General features: G+C 31.5%; 1 protein-coding gene across 1 annotated transcript; it reads left to right on the plus strand.

Moving 5' to 3' along the window:
* Positions 1-820: 820 nt before the first annotated feature.
* Positions 821-27,260, plus strand: LOC129225100 (uncharacterized). Its single transcript, XM_054859659.1, has 7 exons — positions 821-834; positions 2,273-2,354; positions 7,444-7,534; positions 9,092-9,129; positions 14,258-14,348; positions 17,371-17,414; positions 24,859-27,260. The coding sequence occupies exons 4-7, from the start codon at positions 9,097-9,099 to the stop codon at positions 25,993-25,995; spliced, it is 1,305 nt and encodes a 434-aa protein (XP_054715634.1). The 5' UTR covers positions 821-834; positions 2,273-2,354; positions 7,444-7,534; positions 9,092-9,096; the 3' UTR covers positions 25,996-27,260.
* The last annotated feature ends 236 nt before the right edge of the window (positions 27,261-27,496 follow it).

The raw sequence follows: 27,496 nt of genomic DNA on the forward strand, positions 1-27,496 counted from the left end.
CAAATTGTCTGAAGAGTTCAACTTCAAACACTTCTCCTGTAAAATTTCATTCATCCGTATTGTTGCACTCCTCTTCCAAATGAGCGATATACGAGGCGTGTTTTTAAAGTAAGTTCCGTTTTTATATAAAAAAGGAACGAGTGCAGATAGAGCTAAGTAATTTAGTGCACACAAATCTACCACCCTTACGCTATTTTTCGACATTGCTCCCGTGATTTTCCAAGCATTTGTCATAGCGTGGTACAGGTTTTTGTATACCTATTCGTACAAAGTTACCGCTCGTTTAGTCAACCATAAGGACTCTTACAGGGCTTTGGCTGGTGCGTTTTTGAACATCCTCTGGTCTGCCCTCACCTCGCTCGCAGCATCTTTCATTTGTTTCGGCATCTAAAGTCTTTCCAAGGTGGTCTGTGGCACAACAGCAATAATGAGCTCAGAGAACATGTTATCCCATGGCTGACTACACAGGCGGCAATTTTCTATGAATAGGTATACAAAAACCTGTACCACGCTATGACAAATGTTTGGAAAATCACGGGAGCAATTTCAAAAAATAGCGTAAGGATGGTAGATTTTTGTGCAATAAATTTCTTTGCTCTATCTGTACTCGTTCTTTTTTTATATCAAAACGGAACTTACTTTAAAAATACGCCTCGTATATTTTGAATTTTTAAGCATTCTTCATAGAAATTTGCTTGTAGTTGTGTGAGGTTCAAATAGCTTAAAATTTATTTCAGTTTTTATGCATATTCATTGATTTTTATCTAGTAATTGCATTTTTTGGCCAGATCTCTTGAAGATGGATGCTGCATCTGCTCATCGTAATAATGAGAGGTATTTTTCTTTCTTTTTGTAAATATATATTTATTATACTCTAATAAAGTATTGAGCAAATTCAATTGCTCAATACACTTTGTTTGTATTATTTTTTTTTTCTAATGATGTACATTATTAATTTTTTTTTTTTCAAAATGCTCAAAACGTATTTTTTTGTTCAAGTCTGGATATGATGAAATTTTTACTTGTCAATTTAACTTCACTATTCAATGATAGAGACGACTCTAATATATTCATACATTTATAATTATACATTATTACTGCCTCCCCTCACACTCCCAGTAGTGAAAGTCAGCTATTATCTAGATTTTAAAAAATACTTCAGTAGGTGTCATATATTTAGGGATTGTGTTAAAAAATTGCTTAGAAACTAGCGAATTTCATGTGATAAGAGTAGTTTTTCAAAATCTCATTTTTTACTTCAAAACTCCTCCAAAACTTCAGTAGGTGTATTTTAATTTTAAAAATTGAGCAAGAACTCTATAGAAGTTTTCAAATACAGGCGGACCCCAATTTAACACATTCACCGGGACCAAAACTTTTATACGTCAAATCGGGGTTATTGGTAATATCAGGGTCAGAAAAAAAATTCACTTCCCTTACCTAAAATCCCTAGTAAGCAACTGTGCAAAAATATCCATAATTAGAAAGTGCACACTTTTTATTCAGCATTCCACGACTTATTATACCCTAATTAATTTGAAAATTTTAACTACTGAGTAATAAAAGTTTCACAATTTCCTTGATACTTGACTCGAAATATTTTTTTTTTTTTTTTTTCAACTTTTTATGGAGAGAAGAAACTGCTGTGTCTTTAGAAAGCCTGCTGCATGAGTTATGTTTTTAGTTTCCAGGCCATGTAATTCATTTGAAAAAGTAAGTTTTAATGGGGTTTCACTATCACTTTCTGCATCAGAATCACTATTTGTTGGTTACCTCCTCGCCCTCATATCTCCAAAATTGCTGATTCCAAGAAAAGTCTTTTTTTTTTCTGCTTTGGACAATATGGATGTAACATTTGGAAAACAATCCCATGTTTCCTAACTCAAATTAGCATTTTTTTTTTTTGACTGTTAAAATAATTTGTTATTTGGGGTTTATTATTCGGTGAGTAGGGGTTTTTGCCTTCATTTTAGTCGGGAAAAAAGAAAAATTCGCTAAATCACGAAATTCCTTGAATAGAGGTTCGTTAATTTGGGATCTGACTGTGCTACACTTAGTTTTGTTATAAAAATTTTGCAATTTTTTTTTTAATTTTGCTTTTTGCATCCTTTTTCAAGCTTTTTTGATTGAACTTGTGTAGAATTTAATGATATTCTTTATATATTTGTTTTTGTATTTTTTATGTGCATTGGATGATCCATTGCAAGCACAAAATTGCTTATCAGTTGCTTTTTTAGGAAATGTTCCTGATTTATGTTTGTTTCTATTGTAGGGTTCGCCATCATAGACTTCATCACTTGTTGGATAGTGCAGCTAAACATGTGCCAAAACTTCCTGACAAAAAAGAAACTAAAGTATTTCTTTTAATTCTCTTTCTCATAAGTATAATAAAGCAAAATGCTGTGAAGCAGGTGTCCCGAAAAAATAGTTTCGGAACTGATGTGATATACCCCACCCTTGGCGACTTTTTCCTGTTGGCGCCAAGAAAGCGTCGCCAAGAAAACAATGTATGACGACATATGTCATACATCGTTCTTAGCGATGCTTTTTTAGCGCCAACAGGGAAAAATCAGATAAAAAAACGTGATCAAAGCACTTCAGAACACAATATATATAAAAACAACATAAAAGCACAACAAAAAACATCACGAATATATGCTTCAAAAATGTACAGGGCCGGGGTTTTTTGTAAACATATTAAAATACAATGAAATAAATTGTTGTATTAATTACAAGTCGAAATTAATGCATTAATTTTTTTTTCCTCATTTCTCCGGGATATGAGCCCTCGGTCTCATAGTACTTTCGTAATGAGACCTCGGCTCGCCGGCCCTGCCTCGGTCTCATTACGAAAGTACTATGAGACCTCTGGCTCGCCAGGACCTCGCTCCGCTCGGTCCGTTATCCCTCCAACTGTTAATATACATTACAGTCGGAGTATGGTCACAGTTATGTATATTTTCATGGAGACACCCAAGGGTGGCTCTTTCGGTTCAGTGTACAATAATGACACATTTTTAAGTGTGAAATATGCACCATTATTGTGCAGATTTATTAATAAAATTCAGCATTTTTAAGAGTAGGACTGAGCAACAAATACATTATGAAGACAATCATTAAAAGAAGATAAAACAACAATAAACATCGCGATATATGTAACAAAGATATCAAAAACTATCTAAGAACACAATACTTAAAAGTAAGTGCACTTACCTCTTTTTTAAATTCTTTTTCATCCAACCCCGCATCAGGCCGTGCACTTTATTTTAGAGTATTCAACTTAAAAATACTTCAAATTAAAATCCCCCTAAGAGCGGAACATATGTGCACCTACCTCCACGGACACACGTGCGAAAAGAATTAGTTCACATCTGTACTTCCCGGGTATATTCTGCAGGGTTACTAGGGCTACCGGAAAAAGTTTTATCGCCAACGTTGGCGATTTTCGAAATGAGCTAAAAATTCTATCCTCGCCAAGGGGGGGGGGGGGGTATATCACATCTGTACCATAGTTTCTTTCCATTATATATATATATCTATTAAGATGTCAGCTTAAGGAGCTGTTTTTTGCTGTCAACTTTAAGGTGCTTTACCTTGATCGCTATTTATTTGCAATGTCTATGCCCCAGACAAACTCTCTGAATGTTAAGTTTGTGTTCTTACATAAAAAGGGATTACTTCTGCAAAATCTTGCTATAAGTAACTACATTAGAAAAAAAATATGTTAATCTAATATATAAAAAATCTCCTGTCATGGTGTTAGTGTTTGAACTCCTCTGAAACGACTGGACCGATTTTTGTGAAATGTTTTGTGTGTACTTGGTAGGTATGAGAATAAGTCATAAAGTATATTTCAAACCGCTAAGTAATTGGGAAATCCTTTTCAGAATTTTTTCGTGACTTTCAGGCAAAATATCGGAAATTTTCAATGATTTAAAATTTTGTTTATTGCCATCTTTTATTTGTAACAAATAAAGTGTTTGAAATTGACTTAAGCAAGGCTTTTTCAGTTCAGTCACGGATTGTATGGAATTGGCAAACGTTCATTCAGACGAGTCGATCTGAATGAGGAGGAAAAGTAAAAATTTGATATGCATGCTCCTCTTATTTGAAGGATACTCTGCTTAATTTAGAGGCTAACATACATCTGCAAACCCCCACTGGCATCCCTGAAAACTAATAGATGCGTCCATTTCCACCTGTACACCGGATATTTGCCCTTCCATACAATCCGTGGTCGAACATTTTCAGTTTCGCTATTTGATTCTGTTGCGGAAAAATCTTGATAATTGGGAAATTTGTGATTAAAAAATAAAAAGGTGGGTGTAAGAGGGTGAAATTTTGGGAATATAAGTATTTTTGACCAAAAAAAAAGTCAAAAAATTAGCGATCATCGTCTGCAGCGACCTTCTTCTGTTATAGATTTCATCTCTACACACTTACAACACATTCGTTATTTTTTATTTAACAACGAAAATATTAACCAGAAATAATTTATGTGGCAGAACAACGTTTGCTGGGTCCGCTAGTTATTTATATGTATTCATAAATAATGCATATTATGCAATGTTAGAAATAAGTGGACTTTAGTATATTTTGTGACCAAATATTATATGTATTCATAAATAATGCATATTATGCAATGTTAGAAATAAACAGACTATAGTATATTTTGTGACCAAATATTTTGATTTGATACCTGGTTTCAAACACTAGGCACCAAATTTGACTCTTGACATTTTGGATCACATTGGACACCTACGTCATATTAAAATGCCCCAAATGTTTCTGTATAAGCACAGCACAGCAGGTAAGAAAGATTCATTATTATTTTAGCTGAGTCAAGCAGACTTCGGTAGAAAACTATCAAATGGTGCGTCAAAAACTAAACATTGAGTCATTCCATGCCAAGTTACTTCGTCATCTCCACCTGACCATCTACGATTTGAAAAAAAAATTATATAGGTGCAATTTGTTTTATAGAGGTGCCTTTGAAACTAATCTATACTAATTTTCAGCTTCCAAGACCCAAATCCTGAGGATCTAGGATAAAAAAAAAAAGGGCTCCAAAATGGTAGATCAGCTTTGTGAAACAAATCGCCATGTTTAGGCGATCCCCCATTGGAGGCCAATTTTTCCTTTTTGAGGACTTTTTTTTTCCTTTTTGAGATATCCTAGATCCTCATGATTTGTGTTTTGGAAGCTGAAAATTTGCATAGGTTAGTTTCAAAAAGCATGTCTGCACCAATCTAAAATTCCTACAAATCGGAGAGGGTTGGATGGGGACCACCAGGTCACGTGATATAGAATTAATTTATGGTGTTTAGTTTTTGCAGCAATATGATCCACTTTTGCTATGTTTCCTACCAAAGCCTGTGCGGCTCAGCTTAAATCATAGTCTACCTTTCTTACCTGCTGTTATGTGCTTACACAGAAATGTTTTGGGCCTTTATACTATGACAGAATAATTTCATAACACTTTTTGAACTTCCACCTGAAAAATTTGAAACTGAAAGTATGTTTTTTTATAATTAAATGTGCATCATTTAGAGAACTTTATTAATTTTCAGAGTTGATTAGAAAAAAGGATTGTTAACTTTTCTGCAGTAAAATTTTCCTTTTAGACAACTAACAAAAGAAAACTCTTTCAAATGTGATAGATCCCACAATAACTAGTTAATAATAAAGCTTTCGTCATAACTGCAAACATATTCAAATATTTTCAGGATGTTTTAGGTTCAAATATAAATCATCACTTATTTTAGAAAATTGACATCTACTACGTCGCACTACTAAGTACTAAAGTAATAAAATACGACTATGCTCATCAGTTCATAAAGCTTTAAAACCTAAAATATGTCTTAGCTCCCTCTAAGATTACACATAAAATTACGCCTATACCCCCAGCTAACTTGCAATAGGGCTAAGAACTATTCACCTTACCCTTATACTGTAGCCAAACACCCTTGTAGTATACCTAAATATTTCATTTTTTTGTGTACATAGCTTAAGATTTCCAATCTGATATGTTTTCATTGTTTTGCTACTTTCTTCTGTATCAGGTTTCTAGAAAAAAGTATTGGATTCATGAGAATTTTTGAGTTTCGATGGATTTACATATTTTGAGGTGTGCTGAACCCATTTTTGGAAAACGGCTGTCTGCTATGAGGGTGTCCTTTTTTTTTTTTTTTTTCTTTTGCATCAGCTTGAGCTAAAAAACTACTGCATGAAATTGAATAAAATTTCGTGCATATATGTATCCCCATGTAAATTGGTATAGTTTCTGGCGCCAATTCCTCCAAGGGGAGTGGAACAATCAAATTCTTTAGTATTAGTGACTGCTATATCTCAGGGAGTAACAGACAGATTCAAACAAAAGTTGGTTGGCATACTGCTAACTTTTACATATTTGGCATACAACCAGGGGCAGCATTTCAGCATTTCATTTGGGGGGGGGTCGAGTTTCTTAAATACGAATTACCTCCATATGGAACAAAACAGATATTGGCTAACATTAAGTAATCATGATATGGGCGGGGGGGGGGGGGGGAAGACTGCATAGTGAAAGAGCCCCCAGAAAAGATATTTGTTGATGCGAGATATGTTTTTCAAAAATAGTATGTATTTTTAAAGAGTATCTATGAAAGCATACTATGCATTGAGCAGCTGAAATGTGTTTCTAGCAGAAGAAAGTGATGAACACTCATTAAATAGACACTTAAAGTATGAGCGTTACAATGAATATAAAATACCACAGCATTTTCATGTGAAAATCATGCAGCCACACCACTGCACGGGCCTCTCATAACCATCATTATGCAGAGAAACCAGAACGAGATATTTAGCCTATATGAGGAAATTACGTCTTTCGTTAAAATTAACCATGATTCTTCATCAGTTTTTTTTCTGTTCTGAAAAGGCATGTAAAGGCTTGATGAATTTCTAATAATTTAAAAACGGGAAAAACTTGCTCTTGTCTGGAAATGTGTCAAATTTCATCAACCATTACGGAGAAGCAGCAAGATTGTTTTTCTTCAACTTTGATTGGTGATTTACGTAAATTGAGTTTGATCACTTTTATCATTGCTCTCAAAAAATTCTGGGGTTGCGACCGCCCCCTCTTGGCCTCTATTTACCACCCCTGCGTACAACTCCAGCTTCATAGTTCATATTATGCTCTAATGCATTAGTTCCAGTTTTTACACATTTTAAAATCCAATTATATCCGCAACTATAACACTTGCTCATTTTTATTAACTATGCCATTATATTGCTTAAACATTAATAATTTTGTGTCGACAATTATTTTCAATCCAACCTGTATTTTATTTTTTGAGATAAATTTAGATTTGTTTAATATTTCTGTTTAATATTTATCAGTTTTTAATATGCTTGTTTTAACAGAATTTTTATCCATGAATACTAACGACAGTTAATATCTAGGTACATAAACTTCGACGTATTATTCTGTACTTGAAGTATGTAACCAATTTGAAGGAAAAGTGGGAAATAAGTTCCAAGACAAGTGAGAAAAGTAAGTTGTGTATTAATGTATATTTTTACTGCAATGTTGTGCCAGAAGCAACAATTATGTATGTGTAAAAAAGCAGTCAAAACTTGTACTATAGAGTGAGTAAAAACAGCAACGACACCTATAGTGCGGAAAAACATCACAAACAGAAAAAAGTTTTTAAAGATAAAATTTCTAAACACCAGGGAAAGGGGGAGTACTCGACAAATAATTAACTATTGAAACAGAATTTTTCCAAATGTAATAGGATTCCCAAAAATCTAAATCATAAATCGAAGAACACCCATGAATAACCTTGGCAGAAGAAAAATCGAAAATATTATTGAAAGACCAACAGTGTTGTGCAATCTTGCTTCTTGACATAATTTTCATGTTCCTTAATACGGAATTTAAGAGAATGTCGGATCTGTCCTATGTATGCCATTTGACACTGACAAGAAATACTATAAATGCCCCATCGGTCAAGTTCCGGAACTGGGTGTTAGGGGAAAATGCAACCAAAAAATTAAACTTTTTAAAAATTCTTGCGATTTGAAGACTAATTCTTGAAAAAAAGGGTAAAACAACCAAATTAGAATAATTCATCTTAGCTAGTGCTTGATTTTTATTAGTTGTATTGATAAGATTTCTGTGTATGGTGTCAATGATGTCAATTGTAAACCCCCGATCTAATGCAACACTTTTTAAATAATTCAATTCTGCAGTAAGTAAATTGGAATTAGAATAAATTGTTAAAGCCCGGGAAACAAAAGTTCGGAATGCCGCTAATTTTTGTTGAGGGGGATGAACAGATAATTTATGTGGGGGAAGAGAACTTGTAGAAAAGGTTACATTGGTTACTTTTGTATACAATGCTTGAAGTACTGGCAGAACTATTTTGGTCAAATGATTTCACATTGCAGAAAATCGTCAAGTATTCTGTTTTGGGGCCAAATGGTAAAAATGTTCTGCCAAAGCATTATTAAATTCACAATTGCCATTAATCACATTCTTTTTGTGTACTAATTTTATGGTATATTACCGAATTTCCTATTTGTGCTACTTTAATTAATTAAAGTATGGTATCAAAAGTTGATTCTTATTTCTTTTGATTTTCAACTTCACATTTATTTTCTAGGTCAGGAATTTCCATTTTTTTTTGAAAAAGTTTTAATTGTTTCCACTGCATTTTTTTCTGTTATAAAAGCTGCTTTTTGCTGCTGGGGCATTCCAAGGTATTTTTGACATTTATGTAGAGTTCGTAACGTGACCTTTTTTGCCATAACTTTTTAATTTACTGTTTGATTAGCATATTATTTTATTTTGATCTTTTCCTACCAACACACCAGCTAATATTAAAATAATTTGCAAATCAAACGGTAAATTAAAAAGTTATGGCAAAAAAAGGTCACGTTATGGACTCTACATAATGTCAAAAATACCGTGGAATGCCCCTGCTCCAAAATACGGATTTTTCTTGCTTTTTTTTTCTTCTGCTGCAAATCTGTCTTCACTGGATGTTTTTTTTTTTTCTGTTAATGTTCTCAATACTTTCTAATGAAAAATATATTGCTGTTCTAGAAATAATGGATAAAAAATGCGAAGACACATGTAGTTTGGTAAGTTTTTCTCATATTAGGTATTTACTTAAATTGTAAATATGTATACAAATTTAGTAATTATTATTTGCCTAATTTATCATTAAAATTATTTTTACTAAACGCTTCCATTGCATTAAAAGTTTTATTAACCCTTTCATTTTCCTGAATAGTTTTACAGTTGTAAATTTGCTCTGAAATTGTAAACTGGCAAAATTGATAAAAAAAAAGTGGCCAATCCAACTTTCTGTTCTGCTGTAAAACCTTGTTCATTTGTCACTCAAGGGACCAAACATTTTTGGTGATTTAAGCAGATTGATAACCTAAGTGGATGGGATTTTTTTGCAGGAGAAACAGGGTCCCCTTCCTATAGAAAATATTTTGATCAAGTAAATCAGTAAATAAAAGGTTTAATGAATAAGTAAAAAATTACTGAAACAATAAACTGAAAATTAAATTACTTAATTAATACAAGGGTCAGTCAATAAGTTAATTACACTGCTCAAGAAAACAAAACAGGATATAAATTTTTGCAATAACTTTATTGGTATCTTAAAGTTTCATCAAAATCTACTTTTCTCAACATAGTTACCTCCGTTATTTAAACATTTGTTGGTATGTGGTACAAGGTTTCCAATGCCTTCTGCAAAGAAATTAGTGATGTTCCGGATATCTGTATCCGTATCCACGGATATCCGGGGGAAAATAAAGATCTGTATCCGTATCCGTTACTTTTTTGACGGATCTTAACGGATCATTTTTATTCAAAAAACTTTTAGATATTTGAATAAAAGACCCTTAAATTCCATTTAAATTAGGTTTTATTCCCTATTTAAATTATAAGGTATCATTTCAGAAGCCGATTTATAACCCCCCCCCCCCCCCCACCCCGTTGCAAAAAGGAAGGGGAAATGAGTTTTAAAAGTATGTATCAGTGTGTCTTTTTGTGGCAGCGTAGCTCCTAAACAGATGAACCGATTTTGATAATTCATTTTTCGTTCAGAAGTTGACTTGATCGAAAGTGTTCTTAGCTTAGCCTCGTTTTTGTAGAACTTTAATTCCGGAGATATTAATTAAAAATCGACTTAACGTTTTCACATTTATGGTAGTAAAAATTTACCCGTATGTTAAAAATGTTGGCCCTAATTGAAAAAACGAAGTTTTCTGCATTTGATATTTATTTGAAACTTCCAACTTATATACAGTAGGAGCTATAATCTTGTTAAGTAAATTTTAAATGCAATTCTAAGCCTTTATACTCGTGATTGGTAGCGATTTCATAGTCGGAAGATAAGGAGAAAAAGCTCAATGATTAAAAATTTTTTCCTTCTGTCAGTTCATATTTGTTAATAAATGTGTGTTCTAACCCGCGAAATTCATCTTAATATAAGGTCGGCTCTCTGGGACATGTTTTGTTGTTTTTTTTTTTTTTTTTAATTTTTATTTTAATATTAGTTTTTGTTATTGATTTGGGGTTTCTGTTATTCTTCATTTTTGTTTTTCTCGGCATCCTTCAAAAAAGTGAGACTAAAATCTCTATTAACTGTTTGTAAAGGTGTCCCCGGCTCTGTATTTAGTCGGTCGGAGTAATTTCGGTGGAATGGGTCAGCGCTGCATTTATGCTGAAATAAAATACAAAAAATTATTTCGAGCCTGTCCAGTGACAGCTTTACACTCTTGCTCCTGTGTCCTACATCTACCGAGTAAGCTAGAAATAATTTTTCACATTCCATCTAAGCATTTATGCAGCGCTGGCCCATTCTTTCCAACTCTTCCTCAATTTTAACGGAGATTTATTTAAGGAGTAAATCATAGTCTTGATTATATTTTTGCCGCAGTTGGCATTTTTTGAAGAAATTGCCATTATTCTGACGGTAATACCTTCCGTAACAAATTTTACACTTGGATAGTTGAATTGGGTAAAAAAAAATTTGAGATCCGTATTCGTATCCGCGGATCTTGACACTCATGATCCGGATCTGCGGATCTACTTTTTTAACGATTCGGCACATCACTAAAAGAAATACCGTTCAATGCCCGACAATCATCTTTCGGTTGCAGGTTTAACCGCATCATCCCAGAGGTATTCTCGTTTTAAAATTTCATCTTTCATGATACCAGAAACATTGAAAGTCACAAGATTAAATGTCAAGGCTATAAGGAGGATGATCCCACTCATAAATTGTTACAGTTGATGGTCTTCTCTCAAACTCGGCATCATCAATACATATATGTCCATTCTTAAACATGTTGCTCCCTTTCCAGATAGCTTAACGCGACATTGCATGTTCACCATACATTACGTGCAACTGCTCATAAATTTCAGTGCAGTTTCACCTTTTTGCCCACAAAAACGAAAAACCGCTGGCATTTCCAATTTGGACACTACTTGCAGTTGTCGAGGCATGTTTGCGACTGATTAGCAGAAAAACTATACTTGCTTCGAGGAAGCCACTACGTCACTCGATAAAGGCACATGTCTGAAATGTTGCCACACAGTGTCACCAAAATAGGCTTAGATAGAACATATTTACAAAGTAGTGCAACTAACTTTCTTACTGACCTACTTATATTAAGAAAAATTAGTGAAGGAGGTAAAAGATTCAATAAATGAGAAAATAAGTGAATTACTAAATGAATAAATTAATAATTGGATACATAAGTGATTGAGTAAATGATTGAGTGAGTAAACAAAACAAACTATTTCACTTTGCCTTATCCACTTTCCCCCGCATGTACTGGGCTGAGTGTAGAAAATATTTAAAATACAAATAAGTTTAATTTCACGGAGTATTAGAAGCTCTCAATTCACAATTTAAATGTTAACAACAAGAACTTGATCATTTTATAATAGCAAAACTAGAGGTTGACTTGAAACAAAATATGAGTATCAATTTTTGAAAATTGTCTGTATTATCGTATGCTTTAATCTTCGGTGGTATCTTTTTCCTGACTGGAATAGATTACATGTGCTACTATATAGTTAAAATATTACCAGTTAGGTGGCGCTAAAAGCAGAAAATATATTTCACCATTTCACTTTGCCCTATATTCCCCTACTCTTCAGCAACTTCCATAGCTTTGATGTAGTAGGAAGTATGGTTTTGTTTGGCAAGAGCTGTGTTTGAAACAGGTGATTTTTCAGAACTGTAATTAATTTTTTTCCCAAAGATGATGAGGATAACAAAGATAATAAACAACAAGAAAAAACCAAAGTTTTTGTTTTCCTGGCATGTTGAAAATCTTATCAAAGTTCGAAACTGCAAGAGAAAAAATAGCCCTTAGAGCGAGGCTTATTCACTATGAAACAACGCTCTGGTGAAGTCAAAAAATAAATCAATAAATAAACCCTACACTCTACCAGGGCAGATTGGGTTCATGATTCCCTATTAAGTGACTAAAGTTGGCCTAAAGCTGCCTTTGATTGCTTATGTTTCGAAAACTAGAAGCTTTAGCGAGAAATGTTTAACGCAACACACAAATGCACTGAACAGTTTTTTTTTCTCAAGTGACAAGTGTGACTGAAAATTCCTTGTAAAGGCTGGAGTGGAGCTGAAGAACATGATAGCTTTCGAAATAGAGGACAAAAATGCTTTTTGCCATTTTTATTAGTTTCCTGGAGAATAATGTATCAAATTTGGTGACATTTGAAGGCCTGTTATTTTTTACTGTTGTGTATGAGACTGTCTCAGGACCAAAGGAATACACAGAGTTAAACAGAGTGATGGCGTATTTGGTTAACAACTTAGAGGCTTTACTGTACTTCAAAAATCAATTTTATTTAATCTTGCAAATATCAAAAGCTGCCCCTTTCTTTCTTTGGTGCTAAATTTAGGAGAAGGGGAATGAAACTTTTAGCTTACAACTTGTACCATAGGTGGATGTACACACACACACACACAAAAAAAGACTTTTTAAAGTACAGTTAAATTTTAATTTAGGAGTTCTTGGAGATTGTGACCCATGTTCATATTATTAAAATTTTGTAAATTAGAATAACTTTGTTACGATAAAAGAATTTTCGGTGTCCGTGAGTGCTCATAAATTACAGGTTTGAAAACTTTTAAATACTAAAAAAAGTTAGGCTCATCAGTGTTCTTTTGTTTACTGGTGTCCGTTTTTGGGTCTTGTTCTATGTTGTTCACATTTTTATGGTTGGAGTAATGTTATTTGACTTATGGGTTTTCTTACTTTTTTTAAAAAATGTTTTACTCTCTTTCTTCTAATGTATTTTTATGCAATTTTGATCTCTAGTCCTGATTTTAATAAATAACATTTCTATACATTTTTTGTGCATATTTCTTATTTCATCATAAATGCACAGGCATATTTTCTTTATTCATTTCATTGAATTTTATTTTGCTCAAAAAAAAAAAAAAAAAAAAGGTTGTCAAACTATCAAAGTCCATCATACACACAGTGTTTCTCCTAACATGGAGATAATCTTATCCACGGTGCAATTGTAAGCATTTGTTTCAGTTTGTTTGCCTCAGAATTAATTCATTACGTTTTTTTTTTTCATTTTCTTTACACACACACACACACATACAAAAAAAAAATATATATATTCAAAACTCTATTTTATTTTAATGCCATTGTTGAAATTTGTTAAATGTTGAGATTCCTTCTTTTAATTGTTTTCATGTTTTTTCAGCCATCACCTTCAAACTACATCAAATCTTGATGCTTGTTAAGACAATTTTAAAGGTTTATTGTGATAGCAATTGTTGACAATTAAACTCAAAATATTTATCTGCTTTGAAATTTAAATTCATGGCTTAATTTAATGACATTTCATAAATAAGGAGTAAAATTAGTAACTTTTTCAAAGACAAGTTTTAACCTCTGTGCATTATAAATATAGCTGCACTATAAAATATAATGCAACTCCACGTTATTAAACTCGCTTTCTCCATTTATGAGCCAATCAGCTCTCCTCATTATTTTCCCCTATCGTAATATGCTTTGTAATTGAACTGAGAAGGGAAGTTAACTTTTTTCTGTTGCAAAATGAACCCTGAATTATCCGGCATGCTGTAAAATTCAAATATCCTATTATGCTTGTCAATCTCACTTGTTTATTGCATGCTAACTGATGCTGCATTATATGGTACCTTTTCATTTCATAAGTATTCATCTTCTTTTTTAGAAGGAAATGCCACTTGTGAAGCATACAAAAGCTAACATTATATTTTTGAGTAATAAACTAGAACATCTGAAGAAACATCAGCCAATGGAAGGTAATTTGCTTGGATACAGTTTTAATGCTATGCAATTTATATACAGGATCGTAAACACACTGATATAAATGATGAACATTTATTAGAGATATTTAATTAATGATACCCTGAATAACTTATTTAAGGCAAATGGGAAGAAAATTGCACTAGAACTAGTAATTTATATTTAGTTATATCAAACCTTTATAGCTTTCACTACCACATCCACAATGTCTTCTATAAATTTTTAGTTCAAGTAAAGTCAAAAGAACATCAGCTGGGAATTTATTTTTCAAATCTTGAGCAGTATTTTGAATTCTGAGACACCAAGTACAGGATTTGTTTGCTTTGTACTTGGATGGGTAATGCTCTACCTTTTTACGCATTGTCAATACGATAACTGTTGAAGGCTTGCACTCTGAGCTTATTATCATAAAAACTTCCAACTAAATATTAAAGCTGATTATGAGTTAACTTTGTAAAAGGGAAAATTTAACCATCCTGTATGTATTGACATCTATCAGTTTGATGTACAATTCAATCAAATTATGGAAAAGATGTTGAATTTTCAAAACTGTGGAGCTTCACAGCAACCCCTAAAAATCATTTTATTAGTCTGAAAATTTTTGCAAGTCTTAATTTTATTTCAGAAACCAAAATGAGAGGATGCAACATAAAAAATTCAAAAGTTCAATTTATGGACTATTAGAGTGTGCACATATAATTTTGTTATTTTCCACAATGCTAACTAAATTGAATTATGTTGCATTATAGAAATAACAGAACTATTAAATAAATATGAAGCACTTTTCATAATGCACTCAAAAGGCCATAATAACGTTTCTGGGTCAGAAGAGACATTTAAGTATTCCTGTAGTTTTCAAAAATTCCCAGAAAATGACGCCACAAACGAAGAAAAGTGCGGCTCAAGTCATGAGAAGATCTAATCATTATCTAGCTTTCAATCTAAGTGTTGAAACATGCATATTTTTCTTATTGGGGAAGTTTGGTTTGAAATGACTAGAACCGCACTTTTCTTTGTGGTGTCATTTTCTTGGAATTTTTGAAAACTACAGGAATAAAATTGTCCTCTCTGACCCAGAAAAGTTATTTTGTCCTTTTGAGTGCATTATGAAAAGTGCTTAGTTTTTTTTTAAAATTCTGTTATTTTATTCTTTTTAGTGTAAATGTATTTCAGAAATAGAATAATGTTACCATTGTGAAACTTCACCTTACTTTCTCATTGAATGCTCCGTACTAAAAGGAAAAATCTATCTATACGTGTCTAAAATTTTATGCACTTGGCACTAAAAATTAATGCTTGTTCCTCTCTAGGATTTATTTTTTGTTAATTTAATTAAAACCATTTAAATATCAAAGGTTCTTGAAATAATTTGTTTCAAAACATAGAAGTTACTCGTGATAAATATCCTAATATACCTCTTTACTTAGCCCCCTTATAGGTTATTGACATAGATGAGAGCAATGATAGGGAATACATTTCATGCTTGCTCTGGAGAAGCCATCTTTCAAAATTTTCATTATGATTCCCATTAATATTACTGTTGTAAAACAACAAATATTTGAAACAATGGGTTTTATATTCAGGGTTTGTATGGGTCATGGAAATCCTGGAAAGCCATGGGAAAAAAATAAACTAATTTCAGACCTGGAAGTTTCCTTTAAGTCATGGAAAAATGTCTTGGGCAGTAAAAAAGTAACAATAGCTAAAAGAGCGTTAGAAATATTGAGTGATTTAGTGATATTGCATATAAGTTGAACAATCTCAAAAACAAATCCAAATTTGGAATCCAATTTCATTGGCTTCTGTATCAGCTGCTCGCCTTTTTTTTGTAGTGTGATTTTACTACTGGGGCATCACTAATTTTGAATTCACCATTATTTTCAGCACTTTTTATATTTTGTATTCTGTAGTTGTAGACTTGCACATTCTGGATTTTGCCACACCCCCTCAAAAAGTGTAATTCAATTGCATCCGAGTTTGTTTTAACTACTTGAAAAAAATTCATAATGAAATTTACCAGAGTTTATCTCAATATGTTGAAGGCTTTAGAAAATGAAGACTTGAGGCAGGCAATAAAACATAGAAATAGGGGAACACTAATACTCTAAAACAGTGGTGCCCAGCATACAGCTCGCAAAACTGATCCTTTTGGCCAACTGAAATATCTGGTTTAGAAAAATGAATTTACTGAAAAACGTGGCTTTACTTTAATGAACGCATATACTGTCAAGTTACATGGGTGATTAGATGCATTATTGACATCAAAGGACAATGTTTTTATGAAGTAAATTTATTATTGGAAACTTAGAAATGACTCATTCAATTTTTGTCCCATTCATTACTATTCTGCCCTAGTTATTAAATATTTATTAGACATTTAAACATCAGTGTATTGCATTCAATATATTTTTATTTTGCTTGAATTTATATGATAAAGACAAAAATAATTTATTAGTTTCTGCACTGTGCACTGATATTTTTTCAGGCTCAAGTAAGTGCTTCAATGAGGTGGTGGCACTTATGTAACAATTTTTCTAAAGCCCATTTCCAGAAATTGTCAAGTTTTACATTAAATAGCACTATTCTCCTCATGTAACAAGGTCATGAAAATTTTTTTGAAGTCCTGAAAAAGTCATGGAAATTTTTTATCCAAATTGAGTATGAACCCTGTATATTTAATCATTTAATGGGGTAATTACATGAAATTTGCCGTTTTCTATCCTAACCAAAATAATAATTTTATTTTAGAATTTTAATTTTTCAGTGTTAATATTGAGCAATTCATTTAGTGAAATTCCAAAGTCTGTAAGTGGTCTAGTTGCTGAGATATAAGCAAAAGCAGACCTCATATTTTTCTGGGACAAACATGTCAAGCATAATAAAAGTGCTTTAAAAAAAGAAGAAATAACTAGTTACAGAATATAGTTACAATTTCATTCAGACTTATATCCTGTAAAATTGTTTGTACTTTATTTTTTTTTGGTTGAGCATAATTTTCTTCATTTTTCTATTTTTCAGATGAATCAGAAGCTCAAGTGCCGAAGAGTGAAGTTGTAAGCAATGTAAGAATTTTATTATTCCTTAAAAACTTTTTTTGTTCAGGATACCCAAATTTTACATTCATGTACTAATCATGTAGAATTTTACCTGTCATGTAAAAAGGCACAATTTTATATGACACATTAATATTTGATGTGGTTTTACAGAAGTAAATAATATACAGTTGAACTCCCTAAACATGACCATGTTTAATACGAAATCATGGTTAAAACATTTTTATTAAGTTTGGTTTGCTATTTTATTACATTAAAAAATGACACATAAACTATGTATTAAATTGAAAGCCTTGGCTAAGACATAAAAATTTCTGACCTCTTCACTGAAAGTGTTCGTGATTACTCAATAATTTTCTTTTTCTGAAAATACAGTCACCTCCGTTTAATCGGGTAACGGATAATCAGATACCCCACTTATAGGACTACAAATATGTGGAACATAAAAAATTCTTATAGCAATAATGTTGAATTTCCTCGGTTTAAGATTTTTTTTCCATCCATACCCCGCTTAATCACATACATATTCAAAGTCTCTGGAGTGAAACTTGTATTTCAAATTGAATTTTTTGTCTATTTCTTGGAAAAGAAATCCCAGTTCACCTCTTGAAAGTAAAAGGTCACTTGTAACAAAGCACAAAAGAGGGGCTAACAGTTATCCTAGTTCGCTTCTAGCTGTTATCTTATCTCAAGCTGTAACATGTAATCTAATATGCATCAGGAGTTGGGTGTTTGGAGAGTTGGAAGAATTGGACCACATGCTGTGAGCAGGGATTAAATCTTTTCTTTGATTGGTTCTAGCACTATCCAGGCCCTGTCCTTTCTAATGCTTCAAGTAAATCGGCTGCTTTCTGTATAGAAAAGTGACTCCCAGGGCAATTTAGTTCTTGTGCTTGGAAGAGACAGTTCTCAACAACATTGTTTAGACATGATGTTTGACAAGGTTGTAGCTGGAGAATACAGAAAAGCTTTTTCTAAAATCGGTTAATTGTTGATTTTATGCTCTGCTTTGGACTAATTGTGTGGTAAAATGAACGCAAAAAGGAAGGACTTACGTGTATCTGTTCAGTTAAAAGTTGTGGAGGCAATTAAAAATAAGAAAACATAGACAGATAATTGCAAAAGAATTTGGGATTTCTAAACTCAGGTTTGGAGAATAAACTAAAACTCTGAAAAAATTGAGGAAGAGTTCTTTAAGAAGAAATGAAACTAAGTAAATATGAATTTTTATGTATTCATATGTGTCATTTATCATTTACATAAAAACATTGAGTATTTTAATTTTGGTGAAATTCATGTGTATATTCAAGTAATAAAGAATCATTTATTATTTATGGTAGTAATAATGAATATAATACCAGTAAAACACTTCAAAAATACGTTTCTTGTATTCTCCCTATAATCGAACACCCCTCTTAATCGAACAAGGCATGTAGTAACCGTTGATATTTGTTTAAGCAGGGATGTTTGTATTCATCATTTTTGAGGTTGTAGATGGTCCATTGTTTGTCAAGAAGAAAATGTTAATTCTTTTGCATCATAGAGGATAAAATCCATACATTTCTTTTATCTGTGATCATTTCAATATGCTTGGCGATAAAAAATTTCTATCTTCCACTGTGGATTACAATCCGTCTCATTTCCCTATGAACATTCAATTCTAAATAAGAAATTAAATTTTTCTAAATGTACTACTAACTATTATGTATGTATTGGCATTCGTAATTTATAATACAGTAGACTCTCATTTTACGCGATTTCGATTATGCGTGGTTTAAGATTTAACATCTTTATTTTATTTTACTCGGATGAGTTTCGGTTTTAGGCAGATGTGGCAATGTAGACAGATGAAATTTTCCCCTCTTTCAAAATCCAAACTCCTAAAGATTGCAGATTACGCGTAATCAACTGCATTTGGCATGCTAATAACCAAGCTTGAGCCACTGGAGACATTTTATGCGATTGGTTCCAGAGCTCTTTCCAGAAGTAAAGTTATTAAACTCACACAGTTCGTAACTCACTGGAAGAAGAGCTTTTAGGAGTGACAAAGGAGGCCAAAACCAATGAGGATACCGATGTCTGTAACGCCGGTATCATCGAACCAAAAACGTTCATATTAAAAATTTTGAGCTATTCCAAGACCATAGAAATGATCTTTCTGATTTGTTAGTGGAGGAAGATTCTATCATGGAAATGACGCAAGGGATCATGGATGCGTTAATGCTCTGCAAAGAATTACAGATAAAAAATTCTTAATGACTACTAAAAGACTATCATAACCAGCTCTTCTTTATAAACAGAACACAAAATTAATTTATATTTCCTTTATGCATGTTGTACATAGAAGTCAATATAAGTACACATTAAACTTATTATACAATTAGTCATCTCTAGACTGATGTATTTTGTTATCTACGGAACGAAACCCCTATATTAACACTAGTATTAGGTCTCAATTTACGCGGTATTTCGGTGGAACGTAAGCCCCACCTAAAATGAGGTTCTACTGTAATGATTTTAAAAAATATGTAGGCAAGAGTTTCTTTTCACAGTTTCACTTATTGACGATTTTTACAAATAATGGCAAATACAAACAAATTCATGGAATTTTTACATTTCGTATTATTAACAGACTGCAACTTTTTACTGTCCAAAACTGGTTTAGGACAGGACAGGTGGTTTTTACCGTCCAAAAGTGTCCGAAACTGCCTTAAACTGTCCAAAACTATGTTAAAGTTAAAGGGGTGTGATCTAATCAATTCGTTTTCACTGCAATATTCATGATGCATAAATAAAGATATTAAGGAGGTTTAATTAATCAGTATTTGATAATATTTTTCTTCAAAATGTTCATTTAAAAAACATTTTACTTAAAAAAAATTGCCAATAACTTTTTCACAAAAACTTATTTAACAGTTGGTAGAGTTTCGAAAAGAAATTCACAACACTACCAAGACAACTAATTTCAGTTCCATTCATAACGCAAAGGAATATTATTAAATGTACAATATTTAGGTGCAAATGAAAAGCTAAATTTTTTAAATGGTTTTTGCAAATAAGTTCTACATGATTTTTTAACAAAAATCATTTTTTAAATCTTAGATTAAAGAACAAGAAATTGATGATTAATCACTTATATTATAAAACTTGTGCTATTCTTTTTTTTAGTTTATGTTTTTAATATACATTCTGTAAGTAAAAAGAATTGTAATTTATTGCATTTAAGTCAATTATTGCACTATATTTTGAACATTTTCTTTTGCACACATGCATAAATGTCAAAAAAATTTAGTTTATGCAAAAAAAAAAAAAAAAAAAAAACTCCTGCATACAAATTGAAATTTTTAATGAAGAATTTAATAATTTCTACTTAACTAGATTAAAATCAGCTGCATAAATAAATTACATATATATTTATACCTGAATGTTCACATTGAATAAATATATTAAATAGTCAATAAAATAATTTTGCCACTTTTTGTTCTGTTTTTGATATTTTCTCACAAAATAGTCTTAGACATTTTCGGACACAAGGGTTTTGAACAGGATGGTAGAAACCTTGCCAACCCTGCTTTCATTTGCACACATGCATAAACATAGGGAAATTTTGTTCCTATTATCAAAAATAAATAAACTTATGCATAAAAATTGAAATTTTTATCAAGAATTCAACTCCTATGCAACTAGATTAAAATCAGCTGCATAAGTAAGTTGAATGTTCTCATTGAATAAATGTTCAATATAAAACATTACTTTGATACATTTTATTCTGTTTTTTGATGTTTTCTTACACAATACTATTTTTCTTAGAATATAGTTTCGGACAGTTTTGGACACTACGGTTTTGGACAGGACGGTAAAAACCAGGGTTTTTACTGTAGTGTCCCAAACCTTGCCAACCCTGCTTCATTTGCATTATGACATGGTAATGCTGACATTGAAAGACTATTTTCTATTTCAAAGCACCTTATTGGTGAAAATAAGACAGCAAGGACTGAAAGATTTTTAAACAGCATACTTATAGTTAAAGACGCTGTAAAAGAATATCCTCATTTGCTTTCTTTACCAATTGGTCCAGAAATAATTAAATGTGCACAACAAGGACACGTAAATTACACAACATACATGGATAGATGTAAAAGGAAAAAGGATTTTGAATTGAAACAGAAACAAAAAGAAATGCAAAAAAGAAAGGATTGTGAAGAAGAAACTAAGAAAATGGAAAAAATTAAAACATATATTTAAAGTGAAACTGTAGAAATCTTTACAAAAAGCATGTAGGGCTATTTTGGTAAAAGTCAGTAAAAAGGGATAATCCTTTTCTGTTTTTTGAGTTCTTAACAAATTGCTTTTGATCACCTTTTAGTTACTTTTTTGTCACCTTTTAGTCACCTTTGTTTTCAAATTTGTCACCTTTCTCACTTTTTTCAAAGGCCATCAGCAGTCCTCGGCCTGAGTTAATGAATAACTGAAAATTTAGAATTTCTTCCCTTTCATAAAAGTAAAATTTAAAGAGTGTGTTTCATAGAATAAAACATTTCCAAGCCATGATATACACAATAATATCGTTTATTTGGTAGTAATTAATTATGTTAATCAATATTGTGAGTGTCGCTCTCATTACACTGCTTTGTACCTCCTCTCTAATACTTTTCCCACTTCAGTCTTTGATTTTAATATGTTAATGATTTCAAAACATGTTGTTTATAAATTATGTTGAAATTCAATGAAGATTAATGTTTAATGACATCTTTTAATAAATCAGTGCCTTTTAAAAATACATTTCTAATTCAAAACTATTAACATAAAAGTTGATTAAAACTAATAAAAATTATGCAACCTTTTAAAAATTAAATATAATTATTTTGTGAGAAGAACAGTGGTACAGCTATAAACTATCCTCTTGAATGTACGGAAATTGGAAATTGTGGTTTATGAATTAGCTTAGATACAGGCAAAATGCATTGCCTTCCTTTTCAGGCCATTTCTAGTATTTTCTTGTAGGATGCATTGTAGTGATTAGTGATTTCAAATTTTTTATTGTTATAACTGGTAACTTTTAAGATAAAATACAACATTATATTCAATCTGGAATCGATCATTGAATTTAATGCTGTATAATAGTAGAAAAGTTAGTTGGTTCTTCAAATAAATTACTTTTCCCAACCACGAATCATGGATAATCAATTTTTAGTAGCTCCAAACACCTCTCAAGAAGTAGAGGACATGATGAGTTTGTTTTTTAAATGTTTTTCCATTTTCTCTATAATATAACTACATCTTTTCTCCCTAGAGCTAATCTGCTTAAATAATCCCTTTCATAAAATCCTTGAGTTTTATTTGAGTGCCTTGAGATAAATAATTTCCTTTTGATGAGTTCTCTAGACGCGCAATTTGCCATGTTTAGGCTAAGGTAGCAAAACATTTTATCCCACAGGAAGCCTGAAATTTTGAGAGCTTAAAGTATGTTTGGCTGTTGATATGTTCTAGCATTATTGTGAGTTTGATCTCATTAGATTGATGGGCAGATTTTATCCTCGATTTTAGGTTTTTAAAACTCGGAGCAAAAATAACTCAAAAGCTCGTACATCGTAATTTTATTTTCAAATACTTGTTTGTTTAATAGGTTACAGTTGCAGAACATAAATATTGATTTTCTAAAAGATAGTTTCATCCAAAGTAGCTATCAAAATCATTCACATAAAAAATAGCCTATTTTCAATGTGCTGTAGCTCAAATTTGTCACCTTGCATTTCCTATTCATTAGTATCATTAGAACAAACATAATTTTTTTTGATCAAAATTGTTTTTTTCTCCAATGGTGTTCTTTCAGAGAAGGATAAAAAAAAATGAGCTTGAAATATTGTTCGTTGTAACAAATTGCCATGCGCTTTGACTAAAGTTACAGAAAATATTATCACACTCAAAGCCTGAAATTTTAGGAGCTTACAGTTAGTGTTTTTGGTTGTCAATACATTCTTGTATTTTTGTGAGTTCGAGTTCATTATCCTTTGTGTAGCACAAATGAGGCAGTGAGAAGCAAAGGGATGTAAGTGGACATTTTCAAGTTTTGAGTAAAACACATTTAAAGATAACATCCTTTCATTGAAATTTTTTTAAAATCATGCTGCATAGCAGCAACTACCAGGGCAACTAGTACCATCTCTTGCTCCAAGACAGAGGAAAAGTTCACCTACCATGTGTACTGGTTATCTTCAAATTTTTAATTAATTTTGCCACTTACATCCCTTTGCTTCTCAATGCCTCAAATGTAAACGCTCGAAAAGTGAGGTCCCCCCCCCCCCCCCGATGTTGTTCTTTCAAATAGGCATGAAAAAATGAGCTTGAAATACTGTCGTTCATTCATGAGAAAAGCTTGTTCCACAATGTATAGCTTATTGTAAATTTCATTTGAACCAGTTTATAGTAATTTTACAACTGTTATTAGTCAGAAATAGCGTTTTATTATTCTTTTCAAAAGTTATTTTGTAATTCAAATATGAGACAAACAGAAAAATATCTTCTGTCTGTTGTATCCTTCTGTTTCCTGAACAAGTTATTTTTCTGCTTCTATTATATATATAATTTGCAAACTAACTTTTTAAAGAAGAATTAAAAACTATTTGAGATTAATAACCATTTGCTACATTGTAGGACAAGCTTTTCTCATGAAGGATGGACAGTATTTCAAATTTATTTTTTTATGCTTATTTGAAAGAACAAAATTTAAAAAAAAAATCTATTTTGATCGGAAGAAATCTGTTCTTCTTAATGGTAGTAATGAATAGATGATGCAAGGTGACGAACTTGAGCTATAGCACATTGAAAAAAGACTATTGTGAAGGATTTTATGGCCACTTTGGATGACAATATCTTTTACAAAGTCAATACCTATGCTCAGCAACTGTAACACATTAAAAACAAGTATTTTAGCAATAGAATTAGAAGTGCAAGCTTTTGAGTTTTTTTTTTTTTTTTCATAGTTTATGACATCCTAAAATCCTGGAAAAATGTTCCTCATCTGCACTTTTTCAAGAGCGTTTATGAAATATTACAATATACTGCTTTTATTATTGTATGCTTTGATCTTCAGGGGTAGCTTTTTCCTTACTGGACATGTGATACTTATTACATAGTTAAAATATTATCAGATAGATAGCAGTAAGAACAGTAAATATTTCTCCATATCACTTTGCCCCACATTCCCCTACCTACATATTTGAAATATAAGGGCCAAAATGTTGACTCCTGTCATAATTTAAAAAAATTATAACAAGCACACTATGGCGTGGATTTCATTGTTGGTTACTTAAGGGCATTACCCAATTACTGATTTTGGCTATCATACATAAAATATTTACTCATGCACTTTGAGTACCCATTTAAATGAAGATCTTGTTTTGCTTTTCGTGTTGTAAATATTGTTTAACTTTTTGCCTCTGTTTTATTTTAGGCTTTTCTGGATAATTACGAAGTGAAAAATTATGCTGAAGGTTACAGTTTATGGGAATTAAAGGAAGATAGAATACCTTCTCACTTGAATGATAAGATTTGTTTGGAGAATTCAGTCACAGATCAAGTAAAGAGCATGCAAAGCTTAGATGCTGCAAAATGTTCAGCTAGAAAGACAAAGAAGCCAAGAAGAGAGGCAGTATGTAAATCCATCAGAAGTGCAGGTTTTAGAAAGTCTAGTAATAAGCATCAAAACAATCCAAAAGACTTACATATTCCTCATGAAAGCATTGATAGCTTCAATCACATGAATTCAGTTAATCACACTCATTCTGCAGGTTTTAAGTCTTTGTTCAAGCCTTTTGATTGTGCTAATGGATTTAATTTAGAAACCAATTTGAATTCTAGAGAGTTTAACAGTAATCATTTTCGAAATATGTTATTCCCTGAAACGCTTCTATGTAGCACATTGGCTAATAGAGATGGAATAGAGAATAGGGCTTCGAACATTGGACAGTGTTCGAAGCATGTAAACCTCGACAATGAGCATTGGAGAAGGAAAAATTTTGAAGAAACTCCTGAAAACATGGAATGTTTGAGTGCAACTCGTTATTTAATGAAGAATTTGTCTTCTGGTTCAAGTGAAACTATGGAAGATGATTTTGATGGTTTTATGGAAAATTTTAGCGACTTCAATAGTATGACATTTAAATATGGTTCTGTAGACAATAAGAGTAGTATGGAAACCTTCAGCTCTTCTTGTGATGAGGATTCCTTTGCAGAGAATGCAAAAATGCTAAATATTTCTGAACAATCTCCAAGTAATACTTACATAAATTGTAACAATCCATTTAGAAGGAACCCCAGTTACTTTTTTCCTGCTCAGCGGAACGAGATGAGTTTCATAGAAGCTACTGATGTAAAAAATAATAATTATGATGATTTTTTCGTTCCGGAAAACAACTCGGCTCTTAGCACAGAAAATGATGATAATTGGCTGTATTTGCATTCAATAAAGCAAGAGCAAGGCATGAATTGCCAACAAAAATCTCTATATGAGCCTATAAACTTGGAGCCGTATTTACCATTAACTGAAGTTAGCACTTCATTTAATTTTATGAATAATTCAGAATTTTAAGTTTTATGAATTTTTTTTTTTGCATATTTAAAGTTTTCTATCAAAGTGCAAAACTTTCATTTTTTAAGTGTATTGTAGTTTATATGGATTTTTCACTTTTAAGAAAAGATGAACTCTTTTTCATGATTTGAGTTTGCTGGATCCCATTTGTTTGCAGAACTTATTAAAGAAATTTTATAAAAATGAGGGATCAGTTTGGCAGCAAGCTATTTTATTTGTGAGATAAATATTTTACATTTTTATAGTACTTCTTAATTACATGCTTGAGTGTATCTTAATTTTTAAAAAAAGTTTTAAATGTGTCATATCTTTGTATCTCACAATTGGCTTTAAATTTCCTCTCAATACATTATCAAAATTCATAATGTTAATTGTAATGAGATCAGGTGAAAAGCATTTGTGGAGGAGAAGTGGAAAGATTGGTCCTATTCCAAGCTTAAATCTGAATAAGTGAAAAACGTACATACACAAATATAATCTACTAATTTTTGTTTTGCGTTTTCAGTCATTATTTTAAGAATGGTTTATCTTTGGGTACACAAATTAAAACATCTCTTATCTATTCATTTGCTGCTCTTTTCCTTTTATTTTAATTTTCTCAATTTATTGTTCACTAAGAAATGCGTGCTGAAAGCATATTTATGTATCATAATACATTTTTCTCTTATGATGTTACACGCATAAACATACCTCGTTAGGAGAAGAACTATTGAATGTTGATGAAATTTTGAGGATTTGTGAATTAAGTATGATGTAAGAAAGAACTAGCACATTTAATTTATTTATTGATAGTTATTGCTTTTTTTTAAAGTGGTTAATCTTTTAAAAGCCCTCGTGCCCATGGACAACTAGTATCAATTTTTAGATTTTTTTTTTGTGATTGTTTTGTGTCATAATGTGAAACAGTTCTTTCTATATAACATGTTAATATATAACTTTTTATGAATATTTATTATATTTAAGTAATTTCTAAAAAGTGTTTTTTATTTATTAAGTTAGTGTTTGTAACAAAATATAAGTGTTTATTTTATGCTACTTTACTCAAGGAGCAAAGGAAAGAACATTATTTATTTTATATTTTGACTATACTCTTAAAATCCAAAATTTAAACCAATGTATTTCCAGGTTTTGTCAGCACAACAACAATAGACTATTTGAAGCATTGATTTACTGTGCATTGATACATGTATTCTGGTTTATTTATTTATTGAAGAAGACAAACCATTACTTTTATTTCTTAAAAATTGTGATAATTGTTACAATAAATTCAAAATTTATACTAGGAAATTGTGATATCTTGTTTATTCATTAGATATTAGATTTTTGTTGTTAAAGTACAAATTACCAGTTCTAGGCTTTATTTATTTATTTTTTTTCCTTTCTGGAATTCTAGTCATAATTATATTTTTAAATGTATTCTCATTGGAAAATATCTCTTAATTTCGATACTTATAAATTTTATAGTTATGTTGATTTTTCTTTTGTTGTCTTGTCTGTATAT

Source organism: Uloborus diversus, chromosome 6 (genome assembly GCF_026930045.1).
Source record: "Uloborus diversus isolate 005 chromosome 6, Udiv.v.3.1, whole genome shotgun sequence".
In the NCBI taxonomy this organism is placed as follows: domain Eukaryota; kingdom Metazoa; phylum Arthropoda; class Arachnida; order Araneae; family Uloboridae; genus Uloborus; species Uloborus diversus.